Below are 10,488 nucleotides of genomic sequence, written 5' to 3' on the forward strand. Positions count from 1 at the left end.
CGTCAATGACCGGACAGGGGTAAGACGGACACGGAAGCATTAAATACAAAGAATCAATTAACAACATCTAGACACAGCTGAAAACACTGGGATTCCACATGCGGTAACAAGGGTGGCGTGGCACACAGGAGGATCGGATGAGCAGGTCATGACAGAATAGTGTATAAGAAGCAATTTGATAGATTGCATGAGGACACCTTAATTTTGAACTTCCACTGGGTTTCCATCTTTTGGAAGTTTAATAAAATTGCACCTGAAATGTAATAAAATTACAGCTGTATTTTTTTCTAATGCAAGAGCACAAGATGATTACACGGTTTGTATTACTGAGAGGTTCAGAGCGTCAACATATCTGTTATATTACATCACCAGTTCAACCAATTTAACAAAGCACCTCACCAGGCTTTTGAGCTAATTATTAGCTGTAAAGGCAAACCAGCACTTGAAAACTGATTTTGTATATTTGAGACCAAACATCCATAAAAACTGTTTCACAATGGCACGTGTCACAGATACCTGTTAGCATCAGCTCCTTCTACCTTTTGCTGAGGGAGAGATTCAGATTTTCATGCTTGAGAAGAACACAGGAATTGATTACATTAGCAAAAAGGGGAAGGGAAACTGACCAAAGTCAATATAGTGAGTTTTAGGAGTTTTAATTTGTTTGTGGGCAACCAACATGATGGACCAGGTGCTGCTGCATACGTATTTCCTGGCACTTAAGAATCTACTCTCTGAAGCTCTCAGTTTATCTTCCAGTACTGGAGGGAAATTTTCAGCCGTCTGGAGACTACAATTATTCTTTGGACAGACTGAGCAGTCAAACTAGGATGTCAGTCATTTCCTAAGGTCCTACGTCTCCATAAATGAGAAGACTAGATGGAATAATAATAGATACTTTATTGATCCCCATGGGGAAATTCTTTTTCACACCTTCCTCAACTGATAACGTAGTTCAAGCTGAATCCTTGGGTTCCTTTAAATCAGAGCTAGATAAGATTTTAACAACTCTGAGCTATTAGTTAAGTTCTCCCCAAGCGAGCTCGATGGGCCGAATGGCCTCCTCTCGTTTGTATAGTTCTTATGTTCTTATGCTCTTTGTAGGTGAAAGTAAGTAGGTTGACAAAGGCAGCCACCCACAGCGGCACCCAGCGAGCTAGAGGATACAGCTCTTACTCAAGGACCTGCAGACATACTGAGGCTGGACTCAAACCAGCCACCTTTCAATCACATGACCACCGAGCCACACACTGCCCCCTAACTTTTGCTGTATGAATATGCCCACAACTCAATAGATAGTTTGCAAAGGGACTTATACAAATCCACAGCACTGGAATGGTTTATCTCTCCATGCTGGTGAGTGATGGCACCTACTGTAGGTGCTGGTACTGCTTCTGACGGCAGGATGGACAGTGGTACCACAGCAGAGCAAATCTGCTGTCAGCGTGACATCGCCTCCTTTATTTAAATTGGAAGATTAAAGCACCCACATGGTTTCCCCTATTCTAGTCCTTTGCTCTCCTTGCTCTACTTACTTTATCATGGTGCTGTAAGATCAGCAAAGCTCAGTAGGCAGAGGTGCCCTTTCCAAGCAATTTTTAAATGGTTGACAGCGTACAGTTAGTTCTGTTAAACATAGATTACGAGGTCTTGTTTCATTCATAAATGCCAGCAACTATATTTTTAAAAATATTAATATAGAAATAATCAGCACAGCTGTGAAACAGCTGAGAAACCACCAGCCTTCAGTGAACTGTCCATATGATCCTTACAACAGGTAAAAAGATTCTATCACTTTATATAGCCAGCTGGTGTCTCCATGTTGTGTGGGCGCCTGGTGAGGAGCTGCTATCCAAACCAGGTTTCTTCCCTGTCCTGTGCTTCCAGAGAGGCCCATTGCAACCCTCCAGTGTATTTGTGGTATCGAAGATGGATGAATCACTAGGTATTAGATGTAATATTTCCAATGTCTTCTTTGAAATAACCTCTACACTTCCTGTACGTGGGACGGCATGGTGGGGCCGTAGTTAGCAGTGTTGCGTCACACTTCTGGGACCAGCGTTTGAGTCTCTGCCAGGGTTCCTTGTGTGTGGAGTTTGCATGTTCTCCCCGTGTCGTCATGGGGTTTCCGGTGGGTATTCCTGTCCCTGCCCCCCCCCCCCCCACCCACCCCAACTGACAGATGAAATACAAGCTGAGGTTGACTGCAGTGTGCTCTGTGAGGGTTAGACACCCCATGCTCTGCTGTACCATGCCTTGTACCCACCAACCCTAAATAGGACAAGCAGTTACAGAAAATGGATGGACTTCCTATAAAAATATACTACTTGATAAAAGTTGGTACTATGATAATTATATCTAAATGAATTAATTGTAATGATAATTTCTCCTTCACTTCAAAAGCATGTTTCTAGGTGAGGCTTTGTGAGAAAAACACAGGCTTTACAGTACCAGAATGCTGTTTCATGTTTTTCTCTGAAAAAAAATGCCTTCACACGGATTGTCCCCTTCTCAGAATTGTGTAGATAATGTGTGATAAGAGTCTGGCCTCCATTACTATACCACAGGGCAGCACAGTGGTACCTTGTTCTGCACATTTGCGTCACACATCTGGAGACCATGGAGTTTGCATGTTCTCCCCATGCTGTCATGGGGTGTCCTTCGGTTCCCCCCCACAGTCCAAAGACATGCTGAGGTGAACTGGAGTTGCAAAATTACCTGTAGGTATGAATAGTGTGTGTGTGTGTGTGTGTGTGTGTGTGTGTGTGTGTGTGTGTGTGTGTGTGTGTGTGCCCTATAATAGGCTGGTGTCCCATCCTAGGTTGTTCTCTGCCTTATGCCCATAGCTTCCAGAATAAGGATTAGACTCCCATGACCCTGCATGTGACAAGCAGGTATGGAAAATGAATAACTGAATATTATACTGCAATGAAGCTACCAAAGAGATGGACCCCATGAAGACCAGCAGAGAGAAGTCAATGACCCATTCCTTCCTTCAAAAATGCCCATTCTGCCACTTACTGTTCTATTTCCTTGATTCCAGTTAATATTTTTCCAGTTAGTCTTTTAGAAGGGTGTTTGGTTATTGAATAACTGCACCTTTGAATGACAGGTACTAAAAGCAGCATTGGCCTGTTGGAAAGCTGACACAAGATAATAAGCTTGTTTCTCTCGATATCAGCATGCACATGCACATCATAAACTGGGGAATGCAGACAGAACGTAAAACCTGTAATAACATTTCTATTGCATTCAAGCAGTAAACAACCTTTTATTCTGGCACGTGAAACTGTGCTGTAGAACACAAACAGGATAAAGCTTATGATGCATCTCGGCTATGAGGGATGTAAACAAGTTCACCATTTAACAGGGCGACTTTCTGCCCACGTAAGCAATTGTGGGATGTTAAACAATGAAGGTCTGAATCCTGTCCTACAACATAGACCCACATACAAATAAGGTCACATTTCCAAGGACGGCATTTAACCACACCGTGTAAAAACTCTCACATCTGGTATTTCTCTCCATTATTTTGTGTCCTCTAACAAAGAATGCCCAAGAAGTGGGAATCGTGAACAATTTTGACAGCTACGCACTGAAATCAGAAATGCAAAACTAGTTAATAACTATACTGTCGGAAAAAAGTACCAACTTGTACCTTTGAAGGTACAGTTACTTGTCACAGTAGTCTGCCATTTGTACCCTAGCTGTAGTGAAATGTACCTTTTAAGGTACAGAAACAGACTCTGATGGACATTTTTGTACCAAAATTTGGGGTACATTAATGTTGTTTCTACCTTGGGGAACAAGACGTTTTTCTGACAGTATACGTAAACCCACTAATTGCTAAGTAAATCACCTGGTCAAAGTCATTCCTCACAATAGGTCCAAACCATAAGATAAGTCAAAACTGTATTTCAGGCAACTATAGCAGTTGTCAGCAGTTGTCTAGATTGCTAGTTTAATCTTGGAGATTTAGCTACATTCTCCTGTATCTGTCTCGTACCTCTATAGTTTTCCACATGGACAAACTGCTCAGGTGAGTTGATGTTTCCAAATTGCTTTTTTTGTGAAGAAACGTATGAAATATAGCCAGAACTACAATATACATTTCCAGCAGTGTTAAAAATAACTATTTGGCTTGGATTTTTTAAACTGAAGTCCTTACAATCCTAAGACCAAAGTCACAAACAAGCACGCAGTTTACCTGAATGTGGTATTATTATCATTTTTGTGGAGTGTTTTGTTCATTCTTAACTGATGCTTGGTTACGTGAAAATGCCCACTGCACTGTGTACCAGGAATGTCACCTTGTTCAACTATATTTCTTCATATCCAAAAATAGAATTCTCTCTTGAATCCTGAGGTAATAATAGGAACAGCTATCCAGGTCTGAAAGTGAGCACGTATTCCTGTGTGTATAAGGGAGAACAAGGATTTCCCTCGTTCTTTCATTCTCCTTCACTATGTCCCTCCCCTTTGGATGTGTTATTATTCAATTACAGACACAGTGCTGACAGGCCAGCAGACAGGATAAGTCAAGTGAGACTGGGATTGTGAACAAAGACTGAATAGAAAGGGGACCTTTGCTTATTCTGCCGTTTTTAAACACACCTTTACCTGTATTACCTGGAAGATTACTCAAGGCATTGGAACACGACGACTTCATTTGCAAATCATCAGAAGGGCCCCAAGATCAGCCTTAAATTGAAGGATTATATCAGCTGGAACTACTTCATACGTGGAAATAAAAATTTGTGAATTTGACATCCAATGCTATACAGTGAACAGGTAGGTAAGTCCATCTTCTATTGCTCTTCTGTGACAATGACTCCAAGGGCTATGAAGTACAAACGTACTTACAGAAAAAAAATGTGCTTACAGATGTAGATCTATAAGTAAGATATTCAGAAACTCAGAGGCATACAATTTGTGCTTGGTGACTGAATGGTATATAATTGGTACATTCAAGAATTTAAAAGTTTATATTATCACATTTAGGAACTCAGACATTAAAGACTGCAAATTGTAAAACAGTCATATTAAGAGAATAAGAAATCTGCCTATACAGATATTCACCTGCATTCACAGCATTACCATCTTCTGTATGTGCACTTATAAGTAAGAGATGGTCCATAGTGTTGCTATAGATTATTTCACAGTGCAGGCCAGGCCATTCAATGGCTGAACAGTGTACGTACTGGCTGTCCCTGAGTTAAGAATGTCCAACTTAACGGGCAACTTGTACTTACAAATGGACTGTTATATAGTCTATTATATAAAAAATGTGGGTTAAATACAGTGGCTCGTCTTGAACACACGCACTACTTTGTGACACTCGTGAAAACACTGTGCAGCTTCATCAGCTCGAGTTACAGTACAGTATCGTATGTAGTTACTTTTATTACAGTATAATTATTATTTTTCCGACCTACCATCAAATTTGACGTTTACCTATCCCTGTATATGAATTTCACTGTAACTTACTGTTGTTTGGTGTCTCTCTGCATTGTTGTTTAACCTCCCTGCTCCCCGGTTCTGACTCATATTTTATGACTTAGACTGTGTGACTTGCCACTTAGCCATCTCCCCGATTTGACTTTCCCTGCCGGCCCCTGGAGGATGGGCTCCCCCTTTGAGTCTGGTCCCTCCCAAGGTTTCTTCCTTCTCGGGAGTTTTTCCTTGCCACTGTCGCCTCTGGCTTACTCACTGGGGGCTTTGGGCAGGAATGCTGTAAAGCGCTTTGAGACGATGTAATGTTGTGAAAACGCGCTATACAAAAATCTATTTGTTTGTTTGTTTGTTTAAGTCTGTCATTGGTTGTGATTGTCATAGTCACTGGGCTTTTCAGTGACTATTCAGTGACCATTAATCAGAAGTGCTTGCAATGACCCCTAAATCTGAACACTTAGGCTGAAACAAAAGACAGTAAGATCACTGAACAGCTCATGCTGGCTGAACCAAAAATCCCTCTGCTCAGTTACATTCCCATTTATGTTGGAATGGAAATCTCCGGCAGCCTGACTGACATTGCAGACCCTGTCCATGGCAGACTGCTTTATCATTGTGCTTTTGCACATTCATCTGTATATTTTATTATAACTTATTCATTTTAATCTTTTAATGTATCCACAGTCCTATTTCATATCTTTATTTCTTGTGTGCTATATAAACCATACATAAAACAAGACTGGAACAGCAGAGAGGACAGAATGTCGTATGGATATGAAACTTAGTTAATAATATTTAGTAAAGTTATTACTACAGTCAGTATAACTAGCTATCACTACTAGTGCTGCCACAAGGTCTGGCAGTGACAACAGAAGCGGGAGAAAGGCTGTCACAAAAGGTCAACCTGTGACAGGTGTGGTCTCCTTGAGTGACTCTGAAGGACACAGTCTCCTGGTATTAATCAAAGCCACTATTGTCTGTTCAGCTTTCCTCACCAGCTCCTCTCATCACACAGGTGTGTTGCTGAGGTAGTAAGCTTGCTGTACTTAAGAATTGTATAATGGAACAGTGATACTTTATTTATGGGCATGGGGGGTTTCTCTTATGCCAGCTCGCTCTCCATGAGACACAGACACCTATTCGCCGAGAGTTTGGGGATTATTGTGCAATGTCAGTCTACATGTGGCAGCCCTGGAGCAATTGGGGTTAACAGCCTTACTTAAGGGCCCAATGGTGCGATCGCTCTGCAGGCCACAAGATTTGGCCTGGCTACGTTCCGATCACGGGTGTACTCCATTCTAACCCACAGAACCACACACCACCAAAATAGGGTTAGAACTGGACCAAATACATTCAAATTGTTTGAGGGCACAATTTATGTAAAGCAAAACTTATAATGTACTTGCAATGTACTAAAAATGGAACAATATTGTGCTACAGCATTTACAAGTCTTAAGTTCTATTTAATATTTAGTGTGTGTGGAATATAAGGCTAAAACCAGTTCTTTGTGTCCAGTTTTGTCTGTGAAGAGCTGGACAGGGTGGAGCATAGAAGAATGGATCAGTCCCTACAGGTGTGGAGCACACAGGCCCCACCCACCGAGGAGGATCTGGAGCACTGTGGAGCCCGTCCTGAGTGCTCCATCTGCTACAGCACTTATGACAATGTCTTCAAGACACCCAAGCAGCTGGACTGCGCTCATGTCTTCTGCCTGGAGTGCCTGTCACGTCTCCGGGCAGTATCATTACACCTAAAGAAGGATGACATCACCTGCCCGCTATGCCGTCATCCCACCTCTGTTCCTGATGCTGGTCCCCCAGCTCTGCCCACATGCCCCGACCTGCTGGCCAGACTGCCAACCCACCAGAGGTGGCCCGAGCATGTCTGGCTGGAGGGTCAGCAACTATGCTATCAGTGCCCTATGGGTAGTGCTGGTAGGCATTCTATCTGGATTTGTGTTGATATCAGTGCCAGCGCACAGCGAAGTCCACCCCGACCTTCACGGGTTCACAGAAGAAGCCTCGGGGAACTGATCAGACTGAAGGGCTGGAAACGTTTGGCGCTGTTGACATTATTGATGGCGGCGCTGGTCTGCATATTGTTCTGGCAGTTGCGCTGCGCTTTTAGCGTATCCTCCTATACTTGCCTACAACCTGACAGAGATGTTACCCAAACTCCCGCCATCTCCATCTCCACTTTCACGCCTCCACCCCTTTTCCACCAACCAAGCGAGTAAAGCATGCCTGTGCTTCATATCTATTAAAGTGATGCAGACAGTTTAACACACATAAACGGTAGGACAGGCACAGATACTGTACCTCAGGCACCATTGTCAAAAATCCTTGGACCTGTAAAGAAATGCTTTGGGGAGTGGAAGTGAGGATGCTATCATGTGACTGTGTCCAAGACTGATGCTGATATAAGAGGGTTCTGATGAGCGTATGAACATAGACATTAAGGTTGCTGCTCTAATCAGAAAGAACATGACACTGCTTGCAAAATGTTAATTTCTGCATTGTGTATTCGAAGAAGCAAATTTGCCACTCTCACAAAACACATACAACCCATCTTTAGAATTTAATCTACAGTTTCACCATAAAATTACATTGGAATGGTTGTTTTCAGCATAAACAGCATAGGTGAGCCGTCCAAGTCCTATGCCTGTAATGTACTTGTTTACACATCTTTTGAAGCAGTGGGTATTATGCTTGTTTTTTTATGATCAGTTCCTCGCCTCCTAATAGAAGCTGATGTGAGAAGAAAGCCAAACAATAACTTATAATGTGATCTGTGTTGAGGACGTACAACGTTATAAAGAAAAACACACTCCTAAAAAGGTATCTGAGTACATCAGCATTTAGTTAAGGCCTTTGATATGTTTCCAGAAAGGTCCGGAACGCCTCATTTTATAACCACATAGTAAAAATAATGCTAGTCACTCATTGGGTCTACAGTAGTGATGGGTAAATGACGCTTCGTGAACCGTTTGTTTTATTTTTTGCCCCTGCTAGATGGTGCTCCTGGTTTGCTTTGGAGCTCTGTAGCTGTTTTTGAACAAAGAGAGCGCCATCTAGTGGTGTCAATAAACACAGCAAATGGTTCATGAAGTGTCATTTTGTCCATCAGTAGTCGATACACATGAATAAACTCCTAATATTAAAGAATATATTTCAAAAACACTATACATTTTACACATTACAAATTCAAATGTTGTTTTACAATATTTTACATATTTGTAAGACTAAAAATAGAGGTTTTTTTTTTTATTCAGGACAGGACTTTTCTTTCTGTACGAGACCTTATTAACATATCATGACTGATTGTGCGAGTATTGTACATTATATTTTGGCCCTATTCTTAGGGGTATTGTGAATAAATAAAATCATATTAGCATTTACATTCCCCTGATTATGCATTAGTATGTTTGGTGGGTAATGTGCTCAGATCCCTTCCAAAGTGCCCTGTGTTTCCTGGGATAGGTTCACCGTAATCCTGTCCTAGATTAGCAGTTTTAAGATGGATGAAAGGATGCACAGTTCATAGGAAACCATTTACTGTAATAAATATACAGTATAATAAATGGGCCATTAAAAAAAAAATAAAATATATATATATATATAAGTGGTACCTCAGTTCTCGAACTCATTAGAACTCGAATTTCTTAAAATTCGAACCAACCAGTTAGAAAAAAAATTACCTACAGCTCCATCTGAATTTCAGAAGTCAAACCGTGAACGCCGACCTAAGATAACTTGTACGCCCAGGGAAATGAGTCACGCGGCACGTCTCACAGCGGAAAGAAAGGGTAACGCCTCGTGCATGTTTACACTAACTGAACACATATATTTAGACAGTAAAAACACATTTAGACAATGATAGACAGTAACGGTAATTATTATTATATAATAAAATACATTTAAAAATAAAGATTTCTTATTCATTATTTTAATATTAATAATAAACCATTAATACATTTAATTATAATAATATTGTCGTGCCGAGCGGGGACGGAATGGAGACAAAGGCGCAGACGTCAGGGTATCAGGGAATACAGGATTTAATTACAGGTAAGGCAGACAAAACGCAGACGGACAATACAATGACCGGACTGGGGAAACAAACTGAAACGCAGACGAAATACAACAACCGACTGACGACAACAACCAGAAACAGCTGATCACATGGGGATTCCACACGAGGTTAACGAGGGGGTGTGGCACACGGAAGGAGCGGACGATCGGGGCAGGACACATTGTTTGGATACATTTATTTTCTTACTTTTTAATAAAATTACTGTTTTGATAAATGTGCTTAGATGTGTTTAATACAGTACATGCTCTTGTTTTATCCGGTTCATTTTGTGTTGAAATGCTAAAAAAAGCATATTTAGGTGTAATTTTTTGGGGCCGGGAACCAATTAATTGGTTTTCCATTATTTCTTATGGGGAAAATTCGATCACAACTCGAACTTTTTAGGATTCGATCTGGAGTTCTGAAAGGATTAAATTCGAGTTCTGAGGTACCACTGTATATGAATGCAATGCAGCAGTAAATATATATTTTCTATAACAGGGTACAGCTCTTCCAAAATCCTTTGCTGCATGGCATGCTTTTGATTATTTTTTAGGTGGTGAAGAAGCTTCTTCTGCATTCCCAAAAGTATCCTGCAGATGGCAGCATTTCCCAACATAATTATAACAGAGGCGCTCTACCCAAGGACCATACCTTTCAGATGTGGGATCCTTGCAATGGAGAGGATACTTCAGCTCAGTTGTGTCCCCGTTCATCTCCCTGAGGGGTTTGTGCTGCTCATTGTAGAACTGAACCAGCTCTGTCAGGGAAGCAAATTTCTGTCCGCCGTACAGGTCATAGTCTCCCGAGTTTTGGATTTTCATGTGAGTAACCTCATCCTTCCTCCTCCCCAGAGTTATTGTCAACAACAAAAAATAAAATAATTTGATACGGAATGTATCATATGCCTGCAAATTCGAAAAAAACTGCTGTTGATAACAGATATTGTTGATGAATATGAATTA

At 41.2% G+C, this 10,488-nt stretch overlaps 1 protein-coding gene across 2 annotated transcripts; it reads left to right on the forward strand.

Annotated features, from left to right (window-relative positions):
- Positions 1–4,529: 4,529 nt before the first annotated feature.
- On the forward strand, positions 4,530–8,995 carry LOC111835540 (RING finger protein 223-like). Of its 2 annotated transcripts, none has more exons than XM_023795984.1 (2): positions 4,530–4,795; positions 6,968–8,995. In XM_023795984.1, exon 2 carries the CDS (start codon positions 7,008–7,010, stop codon positions 7,686–7,688), a length of 681 nt encoding a protein of 226 aa, XP_023651752.1. In that variant the 5' UTR covers positions 4,530–4,795; positions 6,968–7,007; the 3' UTR covers positions 7,689–8,995. The 2 variants fall into 2 exon arrangements, with proteins under 2 accessions (XP_023651752.1, XP_023651751.1); XM_023795983.1 differs by having other exon boundaries at positions 4,530–4,791.
- Positions 8,996–10,488: the final 1,493 nt, after the last annotated feature.

This window comes from Paramormyrops kingsleyae, chromosome 18 (genome assembly GCF_048594095.1).
Source record: "Paramormyrops kingsleyae isolate MSU_618 chromosome 18, PKINGS_0.4, whole genome shotgun sequence".
In the NCBI taxonomy this organism is placed as follows: Eukaryota; Metazoa; Chordata; class Actinopteri; order Osteoglossiformes; family Mormyridae; genus Paramormyrops; species Paramormyrops kingsleyae.

Bases quoted from the DNA above. Each gene is read 5' to 3' on its own strand.
- LOC111835540 (XM_023795984.1), top strand. From the start codon at position 7,008: ATGGATCAGTCCCTACAGGTGTGGAGCACACAGGCCCCACCCACCGAG.